Source organism: Chaetura pelagica, unplaced genomic scaffold, assembly GCF_000747805.2.
Source record: "Chaetura pelagica isolate M959 unplaced genomic scaffold, ChaPel_1.0 scaffold436, whole genome shotgun sequence".
NCBI classification, from domain to species: domain Eukaryota; kingdom Metazoa; phylum Chordata; class Aves; order Apodiformes; family Apodidae; genus Chaetura; species Chaetura pelagica.
The window spans coordinates 4,440,235-4,467,522 of NW_009953651.1; the positions used below are offsets into that span (position 1 = coordinate 4,440,235).

Sequence of the window (27,288 nt, forward strand, 5' to 3'; positions counted from 1 at the left end):
CAGGAAGGAATGATAGCTATTCCCTCCTTCAGCACCTTTTCCCAGTACTACCAAAAGTCTAATGTTGAAAAGTTCTGACATACTCCATGAGTAATTCTCCAGCCCAAGGAAAAGGTTATGAAAATACCAGTTGGCAAGCTGAAATAACACCGTGCTTTGGATGTAGAAACAAAATATACTTTTTAAGGACAGCTATGATTTGCTTCTTTTCATCTGCACATCTGCAGATAGAGAGGGAAAAAAAATGGATATATAATGACCCAACAACCATCCCATCAAAGTGAAATCACTTACAAATGTCATCTGGCTGGAGGGGTTGCACATCTGTGAGGGAGTTGGAAGGGAGAAGGAGAGGGAAGTGGAGCTTCACCTTCTTTAAACAGCATCATAGCATATAAATGACAAAATGGAGTTTCTCGGAAAGCTTCAGCAGCTGTGGTTTGTGCAACATGTGCTTGGTGAAGAATCATTTGGATGGGAATGTATGTAAAGTGTGTAAAGGACTGAGCCTAGAGCAGGCTTTGCTTTCAGACAGGCTTTGTGTAGCTAAGTCAAGTCAAGGTTAAGATGAGTCAGAGCACTGGTCTGTCTCACCCGACATTCAGCCCCACAGCAGCAGCAGGTGATGCTGTTTAGGGGGAGAGCACGTGAGCCTGGCTACTGTCTGTGGCCTTTCCACTTGTCCAGCATGAAAAGCCCTTGGATTAGGGATGCTAGACGGGATTCCCCTGCCTGTGCCCTTTAGATATGCATGCAGCGGTCAAGGTCTGGATACACTGAGGTTTCATATGGTGCAAAGTGATTCTGTCCGCTTGTTCTCTATCCCATTCATGAGGGTGCCCAGCACTCTGGTGGCTTCATCTGCCCTTGTCCAGTCCTCCATGGAAGGCTCATGATGAGAGACAGAGGACTCTTCAGGGAGGTCAGTTGGCTTAGCTTCCCCTTCTTCTTAACCTTTATCTTTACACATAAAAAATTCTTGGTTCCTTTTCAAGTCACAACCATAGAAAATGTAATTTCCCCTTGAGGCTTGTCTGTCTTTAATTACACCTATAAAAGTTCATTGTCTGGCTGAATTCTCCTCCAAGCAGTGTCTTCTTTTTATCTGGCCATGGGTTTTGGTGTGGCAGGGATGTGGAATGGTGGCTTGGCTCCATGAGAGCTCTACAGTTGGATCCAGTTGAGGTCTGGCACCTTGGCTGGGAATGGAGCCGCTGTGCAGTTTCAATCTAGTGATGTAATTGATTGGAACAAATGTTCTTCCTGCTACTCCTGAGCTAGTTATGAGGAATTCCTTGGGCTAGGCAGAGCAGACAGTTATTTTTGCTTTTCTAATCTTGTCTAGAAGTGGTCAGACTCGTGGCTGCTGGGAAATGCTGAGTGGGAATGGAGTTTCATCAGGTTTCATGTGCAGCCATTTATTTTTCCCCTTGATCTTCTGTTTGGACTTGCTGCAGCTGATGTTGCAAGCCTGAGAAGGCTGGTTGAGTGTTTCCTCCTCCTGATATGCTCATTCTTATTCTACCTTGTGAACTTGTCCCCGCAATGTGTCTGAGTTGGGTGAGTACAGACCCTGGAGGGCTGAAACAGGAGTGACTTACAGCGTTTTATCTTGCTTGTGATAGCATTAAGATAGTGACCCTGTTGCCACTCCTCATGCCAAAGCTGTGAACAGGGCTACTTAGGATGGCACAAGCTGGAGAAACTGACTTAACACTTAAGAACCCTTAACACCTTATCAGATACACGAGTGCCATTGAAGAGATGCCTTGTGTTTTGCCTTTGGTCTATAGCAACTTGAGTGTGAAAGGGGGCTCAGTCTGAAGAGCATGAGAGTACCTTGTGGGAGGACAATGGTCCCACCACCTGTCATGCTGGTGTGAGAAGTTCTCCCCTCACACCTCAGCCACTTGTGAACATACAGCAACTTGTTCTGGTATAAGGCTGCTGTTTCCACTAGATTTATTCCCATATATACTGCTGTCCAGCCGAAGCATCTTTATTTCAGACACTGATCCTAAAATTCAGGCCTCTCCAAGACAAGCTGGACAGCTGCTAAGTGACTCCCAGTTGCCTTTATCTCATGATGGCAGCGTGTCTGCTACATACTGGCGTGTTCTGATCATGTCTCTTCGTGCCACAAAGCAGTAACACTGCTTGCCATAAATAACTCCTGTCTGAGCCAGCCCAGGTGCAGTGGGCTGTGACTGTTGGGAGAAAGCAGTGTGCACATGTGAGATTACATCACAGCTGTTGTCATTTTTATGTGGCTAAAAATTTACACCAGTACCTAAAAATGTCGGCAAATAGGTGTGTTTTCTTAAGGCTGCTGTCTTGTTTGCAGCTACCTAGCTTGATTCTTCCTGTGACCTTGGCTTGGAAAAGCTGGGAAGGGCTAATAGGCTACTTGCTGGATGGCAAAGAACATTACAGGGTAAAGGACAGGGCAGCCTGCTGACGAGGAAACAGTTGTACACAGCCTGGCCTCAGCTTAATGAAACAGCTTTAGTGCAGCAGACAGCTTTTAGTCTCTTAAATCCCCTCCAATCCACTTTTGAACAGCTCCTCAAAGCAATATGAATTCTGATCTCTGCTGGCAAAGATCTACCAATTTGATTTGACTTTTAGTTAATTGAAGAAATTGAATCTGTTTTTGTTTTAATATGTTTTTATCTCCTGCAGGAGCAACAATGGATTGGCTCCAACAAAGACATAGCAGGTGTTGGGAGAAGACATCCCATCTGAAATGGAGGTGATCGAGGGAGCTGAACACTGACTGCACCAACATGGGGCTGCGACTGTTGGCTTGGCTTTTCCACTTGCCCACTGCAGTGATCTACGGGTCCCTGTCACTGTTTGTTTCCATTTTGCACAACGTATTCCTCCTGTACTACGTGGACACTTTTGTCTCTGTTTACAAGATTGATAAACTGTCCTTTTGGATAGGAGAGGTTAGTGTTTTCCATATGCTTCCGCTTTCTTTAAGAAATTCTAAAACCAAGACTGCTCCTTGGAAAGTGAAGTGTGAAGAGTGTTGTCCTAGTAATGCTCCCCTTTTCGAGAGGCAGCAAGGGAGCCTTCCAAGTGCAAGCTTGGGCTTTTCATTTCTCCTCACTTAGAGAACAAGCTGGGATAGAAAACTCAGAGACTGTTCTTTAGGCTGCATCTCTTCTGGGGACATGAGGGTGTTTCACAAGTACGAAGAACCACTGGCCTCACTGTGTTAATCTGGCAGTTGGCCCAAACAGGGGAGTTGTCCAGTGGTGATGGGGCAGGGAAAGGTGAAGGTGCACTGGGGAAATGCCTGCTGGTGGTTCACCATGCTGACTCAGCACTGCTTGCTTCAGTAACAGAACTGAATCTTTGTGGGATTTGTCCTGTAGTTTGTTTCACTGTCCTGTTTTCTTCCATAGACAGTGTTTCTGATCTGGAACAGTCTCAATGACCCTCTGTTTGGCTGGCTGAGCGACCGGGTGTTCCTTAGCACACAGCAGTAAGTTAAGTTCCACTTTCAGCAGAGGCTGGAAAGTTGTTTAGTTTCCCAGGGACATAATGTGAAATTGGGAGCTTTAAAATTACTGTGTTCCTGGGGCATGGAACCCTTCAATACCTCATTTTTCTGACATCTTTGATAGTGCTCTCTGCGTGTTATTTCAGTATCTGGCTGTATAGAGGAAATCATACACCCATCAGGTACATGTGATCCTAATCCTTGACAGTCACATGAGTGGTACAGAACCTAAAATGTGGGCATCTAAAATCTCAAGTGCCTATTATTTCAGCAAGCATCTTAGTAGAAAGTTGGAGAGTGTCTGTACATGGTTTGGGAGACACAAAAAGGGAAAGGCTGATAATTTCCACCTAGAATGCCTCAGACCAGTTGTTCCCAAACTCCCTGGATCATGACTCATGGTTAGCCATTAGCATTTTTCATGTATTAAGCTTTTAATGGAAATCGTGGTGTGGCTTCTTGCAACTAGTAAAAACTTTAAAGTGCTCCTTGAAATAAATTACATTGTGCAAAGCACAGACAGACCAGCACTATCTGGGAGAGGCTTGCTCTGGAGAGAAGTCTCTGTGCTTTTTGGCCTTAAATTCTGTATTTTCAGTGTGTTCATGTATTAACTGAGAAGGTATCGGATGCAGGTGCTTGTTGCATGAGCAAAAGCTGTTTTTGTGTCTAGGCTGCTTGCAGAGCTTCCTTGGAGAGGGAGAATACACAGTCATGCAGGGTTTTGTCCAGGTGTCTAAAGTTTGGTTTTCTCTTCTCTTGCAGGCCAGGAACAGAGATTTCCTCCCCAGAAGTTGTTCTGAAGAGGCTCAGAGCGCTAAGCCACAATGGCCCCCTCTTTGCCATCTCCTTCCTGGCTTTCTGGGTTGCCTGGGCTCATCCTGGCTTGCAGTTCCTTCTTTGCCTTTGCATGTACGACAGCTTTCTCACCATGGTTGACCTCCATCACAACGCCTTGCTTGCAGACTTGGCCGTTTCAGCAAAAGACAGGACTAGCCTCAACTTCTACTGCTCCCTATTCAGTGCCATAGGCTCCCTCTCTGTCTTTATGTCCTACGCAGTGTGGAACAAAGAGGACTTCTTCTCCTTTCGTATATTTTGTGTCATGCTGGCCCTCTGCTCCATCGTCGGTTTCACCTTGTCCACGCAGCTGCTCCGCCAGCGGTTTGAAGCTGATGGGAAAGCAAAATGGGACCAGGAATCAACCCTGAAAGAGTAAGTGTCACCCATTCTGCAGCAGGGACAAAGGCCTGGCATAGACCTGGAGGGTCCTGTTGTGCACTGCAACAAACTAAATGTGTGGGATTGTCCAGAATGAGTCAAATTTCTGTTAATTATCTATGATTCTTGTCTGTTGATACAGTTTCCAGAATCATCTTTATCACACTGGCTTCTAAGGCCCTCTGAAAATAAGACAAAACTATCTCGTGATACTCCTGGCCCAAGCTGGAGGCAGAGCCCTGACCTGCTGTATGGCCCACCCAGTGTTTGGAACATGAAATGAGTTAGTATGTAGAGCACCCAGGGAGGCCTGTGAGTGGCAAAATCTCAGAAGCAGCTTATCATGCAAGCATTAAATTCCTGCTTGAGCATGACACCACCTTGCTGCCAGTTTCCTGTGGAGTTGGACAAGCAATTGTCTCTGACCCTCTTGGTCACTTTAGCTGTCTGATAGTGGCTGGGCTGCTGATAGGCCATGACACAGCTGGTTTTCCCTGTTCAGCTCCCTTGCTTTTCCTTGGGCTGCCTCATTTGTTGTCTGTGGTTATGAGCTGCCAGTATTGTGCTGTACTAACACAGCAAATCCTGATGAGATCTGCCAGGTGAGCTAACCACAGGGATCTGGAAGAGGAGCTTACGTGTAGTGGAGTGGCTAGTAAGAGGAGGATGCTTTTATGGACAGAAATACTAATTTTGGTCTTGGAAGCCACATGTTCTTTGGAAGATGCATTGCCTGTGGTTGTTCTTAGCAATAAGCAAACACTGTTGTAGACTCCACTGTCTTTATTTGATCCAGAGCAAGGGAAGGTTGGGATCAGAGCTTGGGAGAGACAGCTCTGAGAAACAGCACCCACACAGACAGAGCTGGGTGTTTCCCCTGCCCAGTTGGTGTGACTGGTTAACGGTTGGTGTTTTGTTTTTTTAAAATCCTCTCCCTTTAGGCTGTACATTGAGAAACTCTCCATCCCCCAGGAGAAGATCATCACCCTGGCGGAGTACCTCCAGCAGCTCTCCCGGCACCGCAACTTCCTCTGGTTTGTCTGCATGAACCTGGTCCAGGTAGGCAGCAGCAGCAACATGTTGTGATTCAGAGGACAAGTGCTGGCTATGGCTGTTTAACATGGTGGTTCAGAAGTACATGAGTTCTCCCGGAAGGGCAGAGGTGTTTCCAGCACCCACTTGCTCTTGTACACACTGGCTGATTCAGCAGCTGGTAGCTGCTCTGCCTGCTTGTGACCTGAGGATACTTCCTGAGGAAGCTGCAGAGTGCTTCCTTTCTCTGCAGCACAGCCTGGGTTACGGGGACTGGTTACACTGTGCAGTCCCATCTGGGCTGCAGAAGCACAAGGCCTGGCTCATGGTGGGGATGAGTTCAGGAGTGTGGATTTCTGATGTGTTTGTCAGCACAATCTCCTTTTTCTGCTTTCCTGAGGCTCACACCACTGCCAGCTTTCCTCAGCTTCATCTACTGTAGTCACAGCTCCCAGTTCCTTGGGGATCTTTCAGTTCCCCTCAAGCAGGCTCCTGATGCTGCTCTGCATCTTTGTGCTCAAGCCTTGCTGCTGCCTTGTCCTCCTGACAGCTGTCTCCTCCCTCCTGCCATGCCCCTGCCTCCCTCACACCCTTGTGGTTACTGCTGTCACCTCCTTGCCTTGCCTGCCCCAGCAGTGCTGCTTGCTGGGCAGGTGCCCTGCAAGTACCTTGGCGGCTGGGAAGCAGTACTGACCCCAGGCATGCAGTGGGCATGGCCAGTGGTGTTGCAGTTTTGCAGTGTGAGCCTGTAGTGTTGTTAGCTTCACAGCTGAGCTCTTGCTTTGCTGAAGTACTCCAGGTCCATCCTGCATGGCCTCTTGGCACAGGACTTCTAGGATAACAAAGCCTAGATGGCTGTTAGCATTTTCTGTGCTCTCTTACTGCTGTTTCTGCTGACCAGCTCGTCTGCATGCTGCCTTCACAGGTTTTTCACTGCCACTTTAACAGCAACTTCTTCCCTCTGTTCCTGGAGCACCTGCTGTCAGACCAGATCTCTGTCTCTACTGGATCCTTCCTGCTTGGTGAGTCTCAGGTTAGATTGGAGGAAGCAGCCAGGTCAGGACCTGGCCTGAGCTTGGATTCATTTCCCAAACTCCATCAGTGAGAGGTGTGCTCACACTCAGGTCTCTGGGCTTTAAGATTCACACATGCACACACCTCACATGCTTCCCTGGGACCTCAGAGCACAGGAGGCTGCTCCTCCTTCAGCTCAAAAGCCAGATCAGGAGTGTATTCCTGGGCCAGAGATGGCTTCTCCTTACACAAACTGGCCAGCAACAATTCTGTGCAGGTAAGAGAATAACACTTCTTAAAAATGCTAGTGTGGGAAGAGGAGGCCAGGAGGCTTGAACTCCTGGGCACAGGAGTAACTTGGAGCCTTTTCTAGTGGTGACAACGTCCATGTGATGTCATTGAGGTATTGCTCTGAGCATTAGTGGCTGCAGATAGTGTCCCCAGAATGCAGCTCTGAATTTAGTCACTTTCTCTCTGTGGTGGATGGACCATTTTCCAGGCTGCCAGAGATCTGTGGGCACTGGTCCCAGAGTTACCCTGGGAGGGTTTTATGTGGGCCAGGTCTGGTCATGCAGTCCAGTCCCTCTCATTTCTGCTCCAGACCCGAGTCTTGCATGACACTGGTCAAGTCTTTTCTATTTCCCTGCCCTGCCTCTTAAGGTTGGTGGAAGAAGGCCTCCCCCTGTAGGAAGCGTGTGTGCTGTGCCACAAAGCCACTGAGTAAATCTGCCACAGCCTTCTCTATATGTGGGTGTGGGCTGTTGGGTGGTTCCTGGCCTACAGCCCTACTGCCTATTGTCCCCCCTCTCTCGGTTTTGGTCCTGGGGGCATGGTGGATACTGAAACTCCCTCAAGCTATTTATGCTTCTGTCTCTGCCCAGGTGTTTCTTACATTGCCCCCCATCTCAACAACCTCTACTTCCTCTCCCTCTGCCGCCGCTGCGGGGTTTACACTGTGGTTCGAGGACTGTTCTTTCTGAAGCTGGCTCTCAGCATTGTCATGCTCCTGGCAGGACCTGATCAGGTGTATCTGCTCTGCATCTTCATCGCCAGGTAGGCACTCAGCACTCACCTACGCTGCCCTCTGCCACCTGGGAAGGGAAATTATTAATTTCTGTTTTACGGAGAGGTGTGGAAAGCAGGGAGCAGTAGCTAGGATCACACAGAAGCTACTGTGTCCCAGCTCTGACTGCACCTGAGCCTGGGATGAGCCACTGCAGAATCCACTGGCTGTGCCTGCAGCAGAGCAAGGGAGGCAGTGATGTTCAGGAGGATAGAGACCTGGCAGGGCTGGTGACAGCCTGCAGCAGCCTCTTCTAGCTGCTGAGCTGAGCTCACCGCCTCCTCTGCAGCTTGCCAGTGGCTACAGCCCTCAGTATGTGCTGCAGCTGCCTGTTAGCCACTGGTCCAGCACGTCCTGTCCCAGGCTTGTCTGTGTGGTAGGTCAGGACTGATCCAAGGCATCATAGTAGGTTACACAAAGCTTGTTGCCAGCAGTGTTTCCCTCTCATAGCCAGGGCTTCTGGAAATTTAAAAGCGTTGGGGAACCTTGCTCCATTGTTCTCGCCATTTTCTCTGATCTCTCGCCTGCTAATGTGATTTTTTTTTTTTATGCCCCTCTTTGGTGCTTTGCTTGTTCTGCAGCAACCGGGTGTTCACAGAAGGGACCTGTAAGTTGCTGAACTTGGTGGTCACTGACTTGGTGGATGAGGATCTAGTCCTGAACCGTCGGAAGCAGGCGGCCTCAGCGCTGCTCTTTGGGATGGTGGCTCTGGTCACCAAGCCGGGCCAGACCTTCGCCCCTCTGATCGGCACCTGGCTGCTCTGTGCATACACAGGTAAGGATGTTGCAGTGGGGCAGGAGAGGGCAGGCCTGTGACTTCAGTGTCCTCCACCATGTCCTGTGCCCTGCGTGTGTGCAGAGAGCTCTTTCAGTTGCTAAGGTGTGCCTGGTGTCTGCATCTCCAAGGCCAGTCGCTCAGAGAGAGTGGACAAGGGTTCATCCCCACTGTCCCCAGTCTCACCAGCTCTTCTCTGACTCCAGGCTATGACATCTTCCAGCGCAACCCGTTGAGCAACGTGGTGAGTGCCCAGCCGAAGCTGGAGTCTGCTGCAGCCTTGGAGCCAACTCTTCGTCAGGGCTGCTTTTACCTCCTTGTCATTGTACCCATCACATGTGCACTGCTGCAGCTCCTCAGCTGGTCACAGTTCAGCTTGCACGGGAAGCGTCTGCAGATGGTGAAGGCTCAGCGCCAAAGCCTGACACAAGGCCGAGCACCAGAGATCAAAACGATCTAGGGGTGCCTGAGCCAGCAGAGTGCTGCTGGTTCCAGGCTGGTGCAGGACAGCAGGCAAGGTGCAGGGATTGTGGGCTGAGAAACCCCAATGTTTACAGTTCAACTGTGAATTGCTGTAATGCCAATGTTTACTTACTCCAGAAAGTGGTCGCTAAGGGAGGCAGATAAATTCATCACGTGAGGGGGCCTGGGATAGATCACTTGGCTGCAGGAGCAAGAATGTTTTATCCTAGCCTGTCCCAGGCAGCAGAGGGCTGCTCATCCCAGCAGTGAGGTGCTGGAGACAGCCACACCCCCAGTGCAGTCCTCTACCCTGGGCATGGCCCTGGGGAGCCACAGCCTCTCTGGCTGAGCAGGAGGGGGCCACACAGGGAGTCTTTCCTTGCTAGGGCCCTGCGGCTTTGGGGAGTGGAACAGGTAGCTTCTGAGGAATAGTAACCAAGGGAGTGATTACAAGACAGCAGGAGCAGGCATAGGCAGATCCATAATACCTTTCCCAGTAGCTGGTACAACCCCTCCCACATATATACGCTGTGGTTCTTGGACCAAATCTGTTCTTAGGCATTTCTTGTTCCCAGAACAATATCCTGCACAGCCAGGGTCTGCCAGCTGTGTTTGTTATATAGTGAGGTGCTCTCCTCCATGGTCTTTGCAGAGAGAGCTGTTGCAGGGTTGGAAAAGACACTAGGCTTGAACTAGGACATCTCATCTGGCATCCTGTTGCCTGTGTTTAACCCTTCTCTCCCCTCCACAGCCCCTCTCAGTCAGCACTGTCAGACAGACCAGTGTGCCCTGAGTCCCCTCCCATGCGGGCTGGGGCTGTTGGGCGGAGGTCGGGGAACCTACCCCTAACCCTGCAGATGGAAGTGCCTCCCTGCCCAGCACCATTCCTGGTGTCCCAGTGAGGCAGCCTGGTGCCTTCCGCTCTTGCAGTGGGAGAGGACAGCCTGGAGGAGACACCAGGTCTTGCTTTTGTGCCTTCAATTCCTCTTTGAAGCCTGTCCAACACAATGCTGGGCAGTCACAGGGTTGAGATTTTACCTTTGTGGGGAGAGACAGGGTATCTCAGCTCCCCTCTGCTTGAAATGGTGCTCCAGAGTTTGATCATCTCATCTGGCTGCCAAGCCACTGACTGAAGGAGTAGAGCAGGTGGTTTGGTCTTGCTGGTTCTGGCTGGGAGCAAATGAGGCAAGTGGTCCCCAAATGGATCCCTGAGGTGAGAGAGAGTCTCCTCAGTCCCTGCAACGTGTCTGGGGACAGGTAGAAGAGATGTGCCAAAGCAGAGCTCTCTCCTGTGTGGCCCTGCAGGAAGAGGGGGTGTGCAGGCAGCATTTGGTGGCTGCTGGGTGCTTAGGGACACGCCATTCTTTTAGTGCCAGGTTACCCCTGGGGTCTCAGCCCACTAACCTGCCCTTTTGCCTCAGGACACGGCTGCCTTCTGTCTTGGACCAAGACATTCCTGCCACAAGGCTTGATGATTCAATCATGAGTTACTTGTGCAACTTCTAACAAAGTTTGAGAATAATTCTTCATTTCAGAAATTAAATATGGTCTTTTCTGTAGTGCTCAGTGATTTTTTGGTGGGTGGCTCTAACCTGGCTGGGTTCATGTGGTACTGCAGGGGCACAGCTGTGGTTGTGTGGGAGAAAAGGGGACACTTCTCTGGCACAGCTATGTGCTGGGGCTGGACCCTGTTTCTGCAGTAGGCTGAGAGATCAGCTGCCTTTTGGGGAGGAAGCCAGTCACTTACCCTGCTGCTTTGGAGTGCCCTAGGGACTGGGCTGTCCTGTTCCTTCACCAGCTGCTGCTAGGGACAAGGTTGGGGACAGTTGCTGGCCTGGGTGCTGTGCCACCTCCCCACGTCCCCCAGCCTGCCCTGGAAGCAAAGCTTGCCCTGTTCTTAGCAATCACCTGGGCTGGCACCAGCTCTTCATAATGACAGTGGCATCGCTTCCATCAGCCTTGTTCAGCCAGGGCTGCCCTCATCGCTTCTCTGTGCCTCAACTGCCCTTGACCTGTCTCTGCTGAGAAACAATGTGTGGTGGTTGCTGAGAAGAGCAGTGTTGGACACCACCAGGACAGCCCACAGCTGCTCCTCCTTCAGCTCAAAAGCCAGATCAGGAGTGTATTCCTGGGCCAGAGATGGCTTCTCCTTGCACAGACTGGCCAGCAACAATTCTGTGCAGGTAAGAGAATAACACTCCTTAAAAATGTGGGAAGATGAGGCCAGGAGGCTTGAGGGTTGTACATTAATTACTTTATTTAAGTATGCTGGGCACCACCAGGCAACATGGTTTGGACAGTGTGCAAGGGAACAGTCAGGCAGATCAAACAAATGCTAGATTGGAGCTGGCACCTTTCTGTCCAGTCTCTGTGGGTTACAAAATGGAGCACTGCTGCTTCTGCCAGGCCAGAGGGGCTGGGAAGGGAGGAAGAGGTCACTGGCACTGCCTGGGGCATGTTAGCTTCTTTTCCCTCTGAATGCTGCAGCAGACCAGCAAGAATGCAACTGATTTTCCAGCAGAAGACTGGAAAATTGACAGATTTTTTCTACCTGACAGGTTCTTGCTTAAACGGTCTGCTCTGATGGGGGTAGGTGAACAAGCAGCCTGGCCTTAGCAGGGAAGAGAGCACCACAGCTGCCTGCCTGCAGCCTTGGCAAGCCTAGCAGTGAGCCCTGGGAGCGTGGCTTCTGCAGGGGCAGCATGCTGCACCCTGCTGCTGCGTACATCCATCTCAGCTGGGGCAACACACAAGTTTTTTTGAGCCCTCTGCAGCTGGGCTGCTGCAGCCCTCCAGCTGTCACCTTGTGCTTGAGAGTGACCCCAAGGTGCTGCGTGGCAATGCACAGAAAGGAACAGGGAGAAACTGCCACCAAACACCAGCTCCACTGCTACTGCCAAGTACTGCAAAGAATGCACAGTGGAAAAAAAAAAAAAAGAGAGCACCAAATAATGTGTAAGAAAAGCCTACTGAGGAAACAGCGACACACACCCCTAGGCCAGCAGGGCTGTGGAGCTGCCTATGGCTGTGAAGGCAGCAGAAGCAGCACGGCCAGCAGGTGAGCAGGAAGGCAAGCACAGAGCAGCAGAGCACAGCCATCCTGACAATGCTCTGCTCACAAACCTGCTCACACCAACATCCTCGTACAGTTTATTGTCCTCTCACATGGTGTATTCATAGAGAACAGCAAGACTCAGAGCAGTCACTGGTGGTGGTGCAGGGCTGGCTGTGACGCGAAGCGTGTGTGCTGTAAACAGTGTTAACGTCAGACAATGGACAGCTGGGTGACATGTTCAAAGAAGACCCAAAGCGTGATTCCCAGGTGCTGTGGTCAGTATTTGAGATATCCTCAGACATTTCAATAAGTAAAACAATTCTTACATTACAATGCACCTTTCCTGTTATTATGTTGTCCCAGAATGGATAAAGTACACAGGAGTTATGCCTGGCTGAAAAGAACATGCTCCCTTTGCCGTGACGTGGCAGGAAGGAGGGAAAACAGCCTCTTACAGAGAAAGAACATGAGAACTCGGCACTGTAAATCTCAGCAGGTTGAGGGGGAAGACACATGTGCCTTCACCCCACTGTGGGCCTTTCACTTCCAAAGGAGAAAAGGTATTTAAAATAAGGTACAAGAGAATAACCGTCTAGTACAATGATAGCTGATTAATTTGCTTTGTTCTACTCCATGCAATACAAACTAAGACCTATCACCAACTTCTCCAGCTGCGGTGCAGACCCACGCATCAGGCTAAGAAGTTACACATACATACACGCACTCACACCAAAAACAGTGGGGGCAAATGGGCTTAACTGTTGAGAATGTGTTTTCTCTTAATAAAAAAATGTTAAAAACAACTTCAAAAACCTACTGATGGTGAAGACACTGCTGAAGAAGAAAGTAGCAATGGGGCCTCAGCTATGTGTTTCCAGACAATCCAGGCATTGCCTGCATGAGCAGTCTGCAGTGGTTGGCTCCCTTCTGGCCTGCCAGGCAGTTTCTACAAGCTTTTGTTTTTGCTTGTTTGTTTTACAGTGACACATGTGATTGCAATACAGAAATTAAATTAAGGGACTGAAATGAAAAAAGGAATGGGCCATTCTGGAGAAATTCAGACTTGTATATTTCTCCTTTCCATTTAAAAAAAAATATATATCCAAAACAAACCCAACAAAAATAAAATAAAAAAAAAAAATAAGGTTAGTAGTACTAATACAACCCTCCTGCTGCTGTCGTCTTTGCTCAGTGACTCGGGGCATGCTGGCGCACACACACACACACAGGCAGCTCTCAGACACTCAGAAAAGCGAGTTTAGAACTGAAGTGAGTCTTCGGAGGAGGCCGAGGACAGGTCCCAGGGCTAGAAGGCTTGTCGCTGGATGGCACGGGCTCCATCTTCTTCATACTCCTTTTTCGAAACCCACATTTTCTTAAAGCTGTCTAGTGAGGCCAGAATTGAGCCACTGGGGAGAGACAGGCAGGTTATGGGTTAAAGGAAAGCATTGGGGACACCCTCATAGCTCCGTGGAGATGAGCACTTTCTACTGCACACTTCCACACTTCAGGAAAGTGCTCAGGCTCCCAGTTATTTACAACAGAAGCTCTCACTGGACAGTCACTTCCACTCCTCTTGGCCTGAAACATGCTGGCACCACAGCACCTGGCACAAGCCACCCCTGCCAACCAACCAGCTGATGCTGCACCAAATACCAGCCCTCTTCCCACAGGATCTGGTCTCATGTTCTAGGATTATAGAGCAGAGTTTAGTTGTCATCTTCAGCAAAGACATAGGCAAGATGGAGAACGTCCCTAGAGCCTCTGCCCTAAGGAATGTGGTACCTATGAGCTTGTTCTACCTTAGACTGGACACTAAGATTGGCAAGACAAAGAAAATGAACAGGTCCTGCAGGAGCCTTAAGGACCAAGGAGGCTGGCAGTGCAGATGGAATGAGCTCAGTAACCACACTAAGCATCACACAGCTGAGCAATGGAACCCTCCCAACACACAGCACCAGAAGGGACATCAGTGAGTGCCAAGAGATTGCACCTCCCTGGGCCTCATCCCACACCAAGACATGTCACAGTGCAGTACATACCCGATCCATGTGGAATACAATCTCTCCTGAGGAGCTGATATCTGTGAGGAGGAGAGTATCAGTCAGTAGCTTCTCAAGCTTTTCTGTTCCCCCCAGCACACTGTCCCCATGTCACTGCAGCTGACAGGTGACAGACACAGGTATGTTCTCTCCCACTAGAAAGACACCCAGCAGCACTCCCCAAAACAGCTGCTGTGGTCCAGGATCTTGGATGGGGGTCATGTTGTTAGAGGAGCTACCTTCTCAGCCATGAAAAGTAAACCTTCTTAGGGAAGTTTAGACTAGATATTAGTAATAATTTTTTCATTGAAGGAATAGTCAGGCACTGGAATGGGCTGCCCAGGGAGGTGGTAGAGTCACCATACCTGCAGGTATTAAAAAAATGTATAGATGGCATTTCAGGGCATGCTGTAGTGGGCATGCTGAGTGATGTGGTGTTGTTTTTTTGGTAAGGGGGTTTCATCTGAGGTTTTTTTGTTTGTTTGTTTTTTTCTCCTAGGTGGACAGTCGGACTCTGTGATCTCAGAGGTCTTTTCCAACTATAATGATTCTGTGAAGCCAAACAGGTTTTAATTACACCAACAAACACTGTTGGGCTGTCTCCAGAAAGTAATTTCTGACTGGAAGCAAATGGAAGCTGCACTCTCAGCAAGGTTCTTGCAAGGGGGCAAAGGCCACAGAATAACACTCACAATAAGCGATAAACACAGGATATTGTTCCTACCCTTATTTTCACGTCCTTCGGAGCTAGTTTCTTCACTTCGCTCAGCAGCCTGTCACCAAAGCCTACAGAGGACAGAAAATAGGTAATCTGAGCTCCTCAGCAAAATCCCAAGTTCCATCTTCTAACAATGTGGACATGTCCTGTGCAGTCCTATTCAAGTATTCCACTCCAGATCTCACAGAGGGACCAGTTTGGAGAGGCCCAGAACAGAGCCAGTGAGATAAGGGGATTTTGTCTCACTTGGATAGACCTCAGACACTGGCACAATAGGCTCTATCCCCCAGCAGCAACTTGAGATAAGCAAACAAGATTTTTAGCTAGGATTACAGGTGGGCCAGTCCAGTTCATTTGTACAGGGGAGCAGGTTTGAATTGCTGATGCTGCACCAATTACCAGCCCTCTTCCCACAGGATCTGGTCTCACTTTCTAGTATTATGGAGCATAGTTTACTACAAACCTGAAGAAACCTCAGGAGATGCCTTTTAGGTATCCAGTCTCAAATACCCTGAACTACAGCTATTAATTCCTGACACAGGTAGTGACAGGAGGAAAACAGTAAAAGCCATTTGAGGCTAGGAAGTGATGTACAAAAGGGCAGATATGTCTTGCACACCCAGAAGGGCATGACGAGGACTTAGAAAACTAGACAGTGACCCACCCTGAGAAAGCTGAGTTCCCACAGCCCTCACCCCACAGGACAAGTTAGGTGATCTAGGTTATCTTCTCAGTTTCACATGAGAAGGAACCAAGTGATCAGGTATTTCACAGCCCACTGAAAGAGGAGAGGCAGGAACCTTTGAAAAGCGTGGAGCCTCCAGACAGCACAATGTTGGAGAACAGCGTTCGCCTCAGGTCCATGTCTGATTTTTGAATGGAAAAAACAAGCACCTCGTGGAGTCCTTCACATTCCTCCCCTATCAGGTCTGGCCGGAACAGGAGTTCTGGGGCTCGAAAACGGGCAGGGCCGATCTGCAAGGGGAGAAGTTAGCACAGAGGGGAAGAGAGAGCAGTCTGGCTCTGTTCAGTGTCTACAGTTTGGACCTGACCTTCTTAGGTGAAATTTCAGAGTAGCAAAGTTTCCTGGACATTCATGCTGCACCACTAGCTCTAACATGACTGCCAGTTTGGTCTACTGCTCCTTTTGAAGAGTATTCCTAACTCACTCTTCAAAGCAATTGTTTCTACACCTCTAGGCAGGACAAAAGCCACCTACAAAACCACTGCTGAATTTGCAGCAAGCTGACAACTACCCACACTCCCTTCCTGATCTGCAGAAAGATTTGCTAGATGGCAGCCTGCACTCAAACAGCTCAGCGTCCCCATGGTCATGCTGCATCCTTGCCCAAGACTTCCAGCAGAAGTGGTGAAGTTTCTAGTATTTTCTTCCCTTAAAAATTATAGTGCCTAGTCAACAAGCTGGGATGAGTTCTGGTCTTCTAAAACTATACCCTCCCACCTGACACAATGCATTAAATGTCCCACCACTAGGCAGAAGGCTACTTTGGAAACCCAGTGCCTCACATCAGAAATCCTCTGACAGGGGTCCTTACAAACCTCAATAGTGCTTCCATCTGGCAGGTAGTACTGAGCCTTCTCAGTCTCCAGAGTTTCATCCTTCTGGGGGTTTATTGGCAGGTAGCAGGCACGCTGCAGAGGAAACAGAGTCAGGGAGAGAGAGATGAGGAGGGTAAACCCAAATGCCTCCGATAAAATACTTTTCTCACTAACAATCAAAATCTGTGTATCCCTTTCAGGAAACCATTTCAACAATTGTGGTCCTGGAGAAAAGACCTTTTGGGTTCACATCAGGTAAAATACCTATTCATGCTACAGCTCCATGTGATGATTAGAGACATGAAGCATGCTCACGTCCACTCTAGCTGCTGCTCACCTCTTGGTTCCAGCCCTCTTCCTGCTTAGAAGTTACCTCCCTCTAGTGCAGATGGGAAAACTATTCTGTGTTTCCAACTTACTGTAAGGCAAGGTGAAACACACACCTGGAACACCTTTAGTGGCATTAACCCTGTATAAAGGTGGGCCCAGGTAACTTTGCAACACATCACAAGTGTGAAGAAGTCCATTATTACATTTCAACAGGGCAAATGATAACTAACAGTAAGAGATTCTTAACATGATCTAAGCTGCTTACTTCCCAATGCCCATCTGCTTTGTACGTTACAAGAAACAAAATACTTTGACCTTTCAAACTGCTTCAATATCCCTTTTTTTCCACAGTGAGTTTTGCTAGTCTAAATTGTTATAATTTGGGGATTTTAAAAAAACAACAACATCTAAACAGAATCACTGAAACATTCAGGTTGGAAGGGACCTCTTGACATCATCTAGTCCAACACCCTTGCTCAGGCCGGGTCAGCTAGAGCAGGCCACACAAAACCATGCCCCGTCACCTGTGGAGAACCTACAGACCTCTCTGGGCAACCTACTAGTGTTTGACTGCCCTCACTGTACACCAAAAAGCAGAACACTCCTTGCAGGGAAGCAGGTATAACTAAGAGTTCCCCTTTTAAGGCTTGCAGACTTTTCAACATCTACACATTTCTTTCCTAATTTTTTCCTGTTTAAAAAAAAAAAGGCAAGATTGAGTCAGACAAGACTCCAACAGACCACAATCAGCTTTTGTGACTGAGAAACTCCCATATTCAGGATCTCAGCTTTGCGCTTGCCACAGTGCATTTAGACTGCATATTCAAGCTTCTCTTGAGGCAAAAAAAAGCTGCAAACATAAGATGCCACACTCAACCCCTCAGGTTTGCAAATTAAGTCACAAATGGCACCAGCATCAACAGAACTGTCACTGTGAGTTCCAGGCACGCATATCCTAGAAATCTGCAACACTTTTCCCAGCTAAAATTATCCTTGAAGCAAAAAGGTGTAGCTTGAAGAGCAAACATCAGGTTGTTTCCTCTCTTCAACAGCCTCACTGGTGAGGGTAGTCAGCATGCAAAGCAGGACTTGGCTCACTTTCTCCTGTGGTTTGTTTCCCTAAGAGCATAGTCCAGAGAAATGATTGCACTGGTGCAAGACTTTGCACTCAACATCAGCACATCTTTTAATAGCTTCATCATCCAAGATGCACAGGGAGCTTTAACCATTTTTGAAAAGTACAAGTGCATTTCTGAAGAGTACAAGCCTCTTCTTTGTCCCATAAGGCAACTGCAACTGCACTGCAACTGATGCTTGGTACAAAACAGGATTCTTCTGAAGCAAAAAGTTCTCCAGCAAGCCTTTAATCACTAGATCTTCTAGTCCACAAATGCTGCAGTATCTTCACAGATCTTTTTTTTTTTTCCTCCCATTCAGCAATCAACAACACATGTAGGACAAAGAGCAGCTACCAGCCTAAAACCTACAACCCTGCAAAGTCTCCTGCTACGGGCAACAGGCGAAGGCCACTGAGCTGTACCATGAAATGAAGCACAAGCACTGCTCCCTCCACAGAGCCACACCAAGCCAAAGCCATGCAGAACTAGCAAACTATGTCCATTATGGTCCTTTGCTGGTAGGTCACAGGCTCAAGAATAGGTCAGTAACACCTTCACGCCCTGGTCACCCTCACAGTAAAAAAGTTAATGTTCAGACAGAACCTCCTGTGTTTCAGTTTGTGTGTCTTGTCCTGTCTCTGGACATCATTTAAATGAGCCTGGTTTGTTCACTTTTAACCCAGCCTTCAGACTTTTATATATATTGCTGAGATCTACCTCAACCTTCTCTCAGCTCAACAGTTCCAGCTCTCTCAGGCTTTCTTGATATGAGAAATGCTCCAGTCCTTTAATCATCTTAGTGGCCCTAGTCTCTCTCAGGTAGACAAAGGAATGAAGCACAGAGCCAGGCAGGTTGACACTTCCCACTAGATTTAACAAGTCACAGCTCCCATTGGGTAGAAATACCTTCTTGGATAAACACAGAAACAGACAGTACATCACCTCCTTGATGGTCTTGACAATCTCAAACTCGGAGGTTGTGTGGAAGTCATAGCCTTCCTTCCGGAGATAGAGGCGCAGGAAGCGCGAGACGTCACGGCCGGCAATGTCGATCCGCATGATGGAGTGAGGCATGGCAAAGCCTTCATAGATGGGAACTGCATGGGTCACACCATCCCCAGAGTCCAGCACCACTCCCGTAGTCCTCCCAGTCGCGTAGCTAGCAAAGGGGCAAACAATCAGGTCAGAACGAGCAACTCCAAGTGACCTCAAACATGCAGCATATCCAGGCTTAATTCCCGGAGCAGAGATTTCATGTGAACAGGGACTCAAAAACCCCCAAACCTAGTTCTCATCACAGTTCAGCAAATTCCTGTAAAATCTTTATGGCAGAAATTAAAATTGAGCTTCAGTTCTTGCTTGAAAAGGGGCAAGTCAAACATCGGAGTGGTCTTCCAAAGGGTTTTTTTGCTGGTTTGTGAAACAATGGATTTCATGGCAACATTTCAGAAGTGCAAATCAAAGAGGAAAGACACTTACAGGCTAAGCACAGCTTGCATGGAGACAAATAGTGCTGGCACATTGAAGGTCTCAAAAAACACCTCAGCAGCACGCTCTCTGTTCTTCCGTGGGTTTAGGGGTGCTTCTGTCAGCAGCACAGGATGCTGGTAAAGGAAAGAAGCAGCTGTGCTGTAGTAACCAGGAGGCACCTAGACACACATTCCTGAAATTTTTTGCCTATTTATTCACTTTAGGAACCACTGATGCAAGAGGACAGGTAGAAGGGAACAATTTGAACTACTGAGCTGTATTAGGCTGTGAATAATCTCTACTAAGTTGGAAGAACAGTAGGGTTCTGGTCTAGTTTTGAAGAAGTGTTAGGAAATCTACTCTATGAGGAACCCTGCCCTGTGAGGGAAGATGACTCAGTGCCAAAAATCAGCCAGATCACCCAAAATACACATTCCCTAAGAAAGTGTGAAGGCATATGATCTTAGCATGAGCAGGCAGAAATATTCCTACTCCACCTACACAACCTATTGCTCTCAGTCATTTAATAATTTTTGGTCAGCTCCTTCCAGACCACAGGATTGTGGTTTTCTCCTTCATCACTTCAAACCATGTAACTGCTGAGCGGATATGCCTGATATGCAGGCAGAACAGGAAAATGTAGAAGCGCTTGGCCTAAAGCAGAATCGTTAGAGGGAGTGTGAATAACAAATGCTGAAAGTCAGATTTCAGTCAGGGCAAAACATCAGACCTGGGGAGGAATTACACTTGGACACTTCTCGTACAGTATCTCCAGAAAGGGGAAAGAGCCTAGTTTAACAACAGACACATTTAGAAAGAAGAGCAATGGAAGAGTCCCAAACCTTTACTGGACTTCAAAGTCTCCTGGTGTTACCCAGATATTGAATTATGCCTGTGTGGTTAAAAAATGAGGTCTCTCACCTCCTCTGAGAACGTCTGAAGCTGGTCTTTTGAATACACATACTGCCAAATGCGCTCCATGTCGTTCCAGTCCCTCACTATGCCATGTTCCATGGGGTATCGGATTGAGAGGAGACCTCTGTGCTCCTGAGCAAACAGAAATGACAGCAGAGCATGTCAGAGACTTGAAACAATTACATTCCTGAGCACTACAACTATGATTTCATGTCAGACTCATTTTTTATTCCACTAAAAGACAACTATCTCTAGCACACAAGGCAAAAACTGAACATTCATAACAAATGCTCTCCCAGAGAAGAATTCATGAGATTAAACAAGACCTTTTTACACCAAGTCAGAAAGTCTGGTGCTTGCAGAGCATGTTCCATCCTAACAGTTTCCAAGCTAACATACAGACACCTATCAAATGGTATCTTTGTTCTAACAGCTCAGTCATGACATACAACAGGGTAGTACTGGAAAATGTAGTTCAGAGGGCTCATGAGACCACACAACCACATGCTGACAAAAAGCAGGACTGTGGAAAGCAAACTTCTTGCCCACACCAGGGAGATAAAAAACAACCAAGTGGATCCATTTCTAAAGTTCCCAGTCATGCAGATGGGGATCTAACCATATAGACCTAGAAGTAGCCCAGAAAAGAAGGTGAGATATAGAAGGACTTAGGAAAAAGGTCTGTGGTCAGCAGGCTGGCACAAGAATTTAACTTAAAAGTGCCCACCTATTCTGCTCTTCACATCTGTATGCTGATACCAAGGATCCACAGCCCTAAAAGGCACAACTGCTACAGCCCCTCCTTACAGAAACATACCAAGAAATAAGGATAAGTGCAGTATACAGGTTTTCTTACCTCTGCCTTTGGACCAATGAAAATGTCCCCTTCTAAAGCACCAGCCATAACACGAATGTGCTTTGGTCTGCCCACACTAGAACAGAGGCAAGAGTATGAATGCTTCAAGAGAGAGAGCTCAGATGCACCCATGGATTAACTACTTTGTGTTCCTCTCTGCCCTAACCAGTACTTTCTAAAGCAATGGGCAAGCCTGGGGGCACTATCAGGTGCAGACAGATCCAGGTTTGCTCTAAGCTAATCTCAGAGTCAGAGGTGAAGGGAACAGATTCTGGACAGTTCTGAATTGGCAGGACATAAGCCAGCTGAGTCTGGCCATACTTCCCTCAATGATTCAGGGCTTATTTGTTCCAACAGTGCCTGGGGTGAACATGGCTAAACTGACCAATGGTCTGAGCTGATAGATCTGCACAGTGTTGCCTGGCCACAGGTAGGCTTCTCAAATTAGACATTTACAGTCCATACCCCACCTCACCATATAAAACACATTGCTCAGAACACAAATATACTCATGAAAACCCCACCCTATTGACAATGAAAGCCAGTGACTATTTAGAGTTCCTGATCCAGCAGTCCTTCCAGTAAAATTGTTCAGAAAACTTCCAAGGAAGTCTGGCAGGAACCAAGACATGAGATCAAACACCAAAAAAATATACAGGTCTTCAACACCTCTCATCCCAACTTTGTATTTTTGCTAGTTCGTTTCCTAATGTCTCAATATTAAAGGATCCTACAGCTGTGGTTGGGTGTAGAACTTGACAAAGTGATAAGTAATAATTGATGGTTCCTTCCCAGAAAAATCTCAGAGTGCTTAACAGCAGAGATCCCCTCTCCCTGATGCTTCCGTGGAGCTGGCAGAAAAAGACTAACTCATTTCTCCCATTACGACGTTGGACCCTTCTTCCCCTCTACATATCAAAGAATTGGTACACACTACTAAGAACTTACCAAGACCAGCTGAATACTTACTAGTTTGGAAAGCAGTATTTTGGTATCTGATCGCCTGCAAAACCTGCCTTAATGACACCCGAGCCCTGTGGGAAAAACATACAAATACATGAGCTTATAATTCATCCAGTCATCTTCACAGGTTTTAAACGAGTAGCAAAGTACATCAGCAGTGCCAGACCCTTTCCTTTTTACTAGGAATAAAGCTACCCAGGGATTGATTCTCCAGGTCGGGTCAGGTATGGGAAGGTGCCATCAGGCCAGCTTGGCCACTAGAGGGGAGTAACTGACACCTCGCTGGCAGCCACACACCACAGGCACCCGGCAGCGTCCCGGTACTGCTCCACAAACACACCCAAACGCTGCTTTGTACCGACAAGTATTTTTCTACTCAATGCAGGGGGTTAAATCCCACCTCTACAGTTTTCTGTATTTCTAAAATAGCCTTTGGGTGGAGGAGAGCACTCCAGAAAGCCAAGAAATAGCGACTGAACCCTGCTAGCTTCAGGGGCCACTGGAGGATGAAGGCTGTAGGAAAGAAAAGGAAACAATTTGGAGAGAAGACTAGGGAAAAGAAGATCAAGTGTTGGATAAACTAGCTAACTCTAAGTAGGCAAGTCACAATAAACCGGTCAGAAGAGACCAGCAATTAATTCAGACTGGGGTCTGGAAGGGCTGGAGGCAGAAAGTGCAGAAAGGGTACCCATAATAACTGTGCAAAATGGGGGTGCTGCTGAAGCAAGACATCTGAAACAGACCACTGAATTGTGGTAGATGGAGATTTCATACAGTGACTTGAGGAGTTACCCAGAGTGCAAAAGTTCATCATTATACGAGATTGCAACTAGCCAGACATTTGTTAAGATGGTCTTACAGGCATTTGGAATAATTCAGGAATAGCTTTGATATAGCAGACATAAAAAGCAAGCAGAAGAGTGTCTGAAAAGATAAGAGCTTATTTAAAAGAGACAAGGAGAGATTAAGTATGGCAATCATAAAAGCATAAAATTCCAAGAAGCCTCCTGCAACACTCCAAGCAGCACAAGCAGCAAACACAAGAGTAGGTAAAACCAGCCAGAGGGAAGCCCTGACACAGAGTCAGGTCTGGGCATCTGGCCCGCAGCTCCTGTCCGCATTAGTATCATCTTGGGAACCCCATCATCAACTTGGCTCTGTGCTGACTCCTTCCCCTCCTCCATTTCCTCTCCCTGCACAAGAGAATGACATCTTGAAACAATGAGCAGCTTGCAGGAACACCCAAGTTTGCTAAGGAACAGATTTTCATAGGATCTCCTTGGATAAACTGGTTCACTGTTAATCCTAGACTACTGCACCAGAGCATTTTAAAATAGGTGGCAATGCAGTTTCTCCACTGCTTTCCTCTTTCCACCATCCCTCCCTGGGTCAGCATCACTGCTTTCTCTTGGAGACCATGGCCAAATGAGTTGCTCTGCCAGACAAGCTCTGGCTGCAGCTGTTTCCAGTGGTGCTGTCCCAGCTGCCTGCCCCTTTCTGGTGCCAGAAGTTACCAGCCAGAGCAGGCTCAGCAGAAAGGAATGCAGAGCAGCCCCAGCCTCTCCAGTTCTCAGTCCAGCACCTTATTTCCTAACTACTTTTTCATCTGCAGTTTCAGTGGAGGTGCATGCACTCTGCCACCAGGGCTGGGGCACTCCCACCTTAAAACCCCCAGAGTCAGATTTGCCAAGATCCATCTCTAAGACATGAGCATCAGGAAGACTCTGCAAAACAGACCTAGCAAGTTGTAACAGATTGTTCAAATCCTGGTCTCCTGACAGGAGCCAGGCTGGCTCAAGGAGAACGCCCAAGCTGGCAACTGGGCAGGTCTACTCCCTCTGGGAAGGAGGACTTTGCTCCAGTTGCATCTCAAAGCCTGCACTAACAGGTAATGGTGTGACAAAGTGGCCTGTGAAGTGTTAAAGAGATTTCCCTTTAGACAGACCCAGTCTGGTTATTAATTTCAAAGTGAAGCAAGGAATAAACAAAATATACTATTTTGATTTTCCTTATCATAGCTTATAAACAACTCTATACCTGGGAAATAATACCATCCTTTGTTGAGTCTGGTTGAGAAAAAAAAGTTGAATCAAACACAGTAACATAACCACATCAGAATATTCTGCTTATTTAATATTTTATTCAAGATAATGACTGATCTTACTGCCAGCACAGCCTGCTGCTGGGAAGTGGTTTCAGGAGAGCAACAATGCTCTCTTAATACAGAGATTGAAATTTCCTAACACCAGGCCAAAAGTTACCCAGCATGTCCTGGTGAGATTCTATTTCAAGTTTAACATATTGAAGTTCAAAGTTAATCAAATGTGCTGGTAGTTCAGAACTCCTGGCTGGAGCCAAAGACTGATGACTGTTTTGAACATACCGGTAGGACAGGACTTGACACAGTTGAGCTTCCAAGTGCCTGGGCACAGCTGTTTGCCATCTCCACACTACAGAGACCTGACAGCACCTTCTGACCTACTCAACTTTTTTTGGATTTTTTTTTATTTCTTTGAAGATCTGTACACTGAGTTAATCTATTTATTATAGACCAGTTTGAGGCTCCTATCCAATGAGAAGAAAAGGTTTAAATTTTGAAATAACCCTGGCTGAATCATACGGTTTAAAGACCTGTTTTTTCACCTTTGTTTCAAATAAGGAAAAAACCTGCAGCCTCCCTTCTGCTAAAAGGTCTGATTTATTAAAACTTAAAAGAATTTAAAAATCAACATTCTTCCTCCAGTAACTATCCTGGCTGGGCTCTCATCCTACTTTGCTTGTTTGTTTTTTGTTTGTTTTTGTTTTTAATCTGAGCAAAAGAATAAAAGAAGGTCAAGGAAGATAATCTCATGGAAAATTCTCATGAGTACCTTGAAGTAACTGAACACAAGTCTTCCACTGGCTCTGCAGCTACTCAGTTATTGATTCATTCATCCTGATGCATTTAGGACTCCAATTTAAATGGAAATCACCAAGAGCTTCAATCTACCTTGTAGCACTTTTTATAGAGAACATACTTTTCATCTTTTTGTAAAACTATTTTATTAGACACACATTTTACAAGATCAAGAACAAACCAGACATGACAACCCTTACTGACAGCTCAGCTGTTTAAAATGCCACCACTTAAGACTACAAAGCCAAATTTTATCCTCTTTGACATAAACAGAGACAATTCCATGGAGCTGAAGTGATTTGCACTTGCTTAAGCCACGGCTAAATCACGATGCTGTCTGTTTACTTGTGCATTAATCATATCGTTACATCCCAGATAATTTATTTCAGAGACCACTTGTTGGAGTGCAAGATGGAAACACAATTCTTTTTAAAATTACTTCTTGGACAGTGAGGAGTATTAAGATTGCACTGAGGTACAGCTCTAACCTCTCACTGGATATTACAAAGCTCTCCCTGCTGAATACATGAAGCTGAGGGTATTGTTTGAGAAGAGAGAAAACCTCCTTGTTGAGTTTTAAGCTGCATCTTAATGCCCTTTTGGAACACACTGAGATACTAGAGCAGGGCTGGTTCAGGGAGGGTCTGGCTTGTTCACCAGCTCAAGTTCTCACTCCCCATAGGCACACATACACATGACAGGTTAACATTCAGGCTTGAAAAGCTGCCTGCAGCTCTCTGAGGAAAAGCAGTAATGAGGTAGCAGGAACAGCAGGACCTGCTCCATGCAGCTCTGCCTCCCATCCTGCCTGAACCCAGAAGAGCACCAAAAATGCAGTGTCACCACAAGGCTTCTCAGCTGACCGCCTGCCAGTGTTGAAGGCAGATGTCACGACAACTGCTTCATTCTACTTCTTGTCCGGGGAGGAGAAGGGAGGGAACTAATTTATCAGAGTCAAGAAGAAGAATTAGCTTTTATAAGATCAGCTGATACTATGAGAAAAGAAAGATAGTCAGTTGCTGGCACATAAGCCTTTCTTCAGGTCTGAAGCAGCGGCAGCAATCATTGCACCACATAACAACAGGACACAATGGAATTGGATACACTGGATATATGACTATAGCACAACAGAGTCATCATCACAGCACCCGAGTGCCTGGAAATAACTTTAACAGTTAGGTCATCACTCCACACCAAAGCAAGGACAGTGCTATTCCAGTCATTCCTGAGACCAATCAACCTAACATTATTTAATGTTTCCAATAAAGAAGATAACATGTTTTTCTCCACATAGTCAATTCTACTGATTAATCTCCCTTTCCATTAGATATTTTTCTTCACTGCTTAACCTAAATCTCTCTGCTGTGATTCCAGGGGAAGAAACAAAACCAAAACTGTACCAGAGAGCTGAAGCTACAGATAGGAAATTCAGATAAATAATAAAGAAGGGGTCAGAAGAAAAATGTGCTTGATCTTGAGAGGATGTACAATTATCCAGCATATGGGAAAAAAAAAAAAAGCAATAGGTTGAGAAGTGCTAGGCTAGCAAGTCCACATGCAATATGTCAAAAAGATTCAGCAGAAAGTAAAATTATGGAGAAAGTAGGGAGCAAAACACTGACCCTTTGAAAGAAACTGAATCACTGGCATTAGAGGTCAGAAGGGAGGAGCATGGATTTGTGACTCACCAAAGGAGGCTCCTCCTGAGATATGCCCTCCCACCCCTTCCTGGTGCTTTCTCTTGGGAGGCCAGCATGGATAATAATCATAATTAGAACTAAACCCAGAAGTATCTCACCAAGACACACAGTCACCCTCATTCATCTCAAACTGACTGATTACCCACCTTCAACCAGAGGCTGAAGCTCTTTTTTGAGCTAATGAGAAGCATTATCAGCTACCAGCAACCACCTGTGACACCACATCCCATTGTCAAACGAAGGCTGATGCAACCCATCCTGGGAGCAGTTCCTCCAGGAGCGACGCCTCCTGCGGGCTTCAGCAGGGGAACGGGCACCTCGATGCCAGCGCTCTCTTACCACAACCACTAGGAGCGGAGCGGAGGAAGGCTGGGACTGAGGGTGGATGTCCTTTTTGCTGGGCCTGCCGGGGCGCGGGGCCGCAGCAGGGGGACCGGAGCAGGGGGACCAGAGCAGGGGGATCGGCTCCATCTGACAGTGGTGCGGGCTGCCCCCCCAACACGCTGGGGGCGCGGCCAAGGCAGGCAGGCCCCCCGCCCGCATTGTCCCCCAGGCACAAAGAGGGGCCGGGCGGGCGCAGAGCCCAC

General features: G+C 47.4%; 2 protein-coding genes across 2 annotated transcripts; one reads left to right on the forward strand and one right to left on the reverse strand.

Annotated features, from left to right (window-relative positions):
• Nucleotides 1-2,678: 2,678 nt before the first annotated feature.
• On the forward strand, nt 2,679-9,267 carry TMEM180 (transmembrane protein 180). Its single transcript, XM_010000086.1, has 8 exons — nt 2,679-2,951; nt 3,414-3,493; nt 4,277-4,726; nt 5,674-5,791; nt 6,690-6,786; nt 7,660-7,831; nt 8,423-8,616; nt 8,823-9,267. The coding sequence occupies exons 1-8, from the start codon at nt 2,787-2,789 to the stop codon at nt 9,074-9,076; spliced, it is 1,530 nt and encodes a 509-aa protein (XP_009998388.1). The 5' UTR covers nt 2,679-2,786; the 3' UTR covers nt 9,077-9,267.
• Nucleotides 9,268-12,392: 3,125 nt separating this feature from the next.
• Nucleotides 12,393-26,279, reverse strand: ACTR1A (ARP1 actin-related protein 1 homolog A, centractin alpha (yeast)). Its single transcript, XM_010000164.1, has 11 exons — nt 26,247-26,279; nt 22,112-22,176; nt 21,143-21,218; nt 20,293-20,418; nt 19,381-19,505; nt 18,844-19,060; nt 16,454-16,546; nt 15,694-15,868; nt 14,900-14,961; nt 14,176-14,216; nt 12,393-13,542 (listed from the first exon to the last, which is right to left on the reverse strand). The coding sequence occupies exons 1-11, from the start codon at nt 26,277-26,279 to the stop codon at nt 13,440-13,442; spliced, it is 1,116 nt and encodes a 371-aa protein (XP_009998466.1). The 3' UTR covers nt 12,393-13,439.
• Between the last annotated feature and the right edge of the window lie 1,009 nt (nt 26,280-27,288).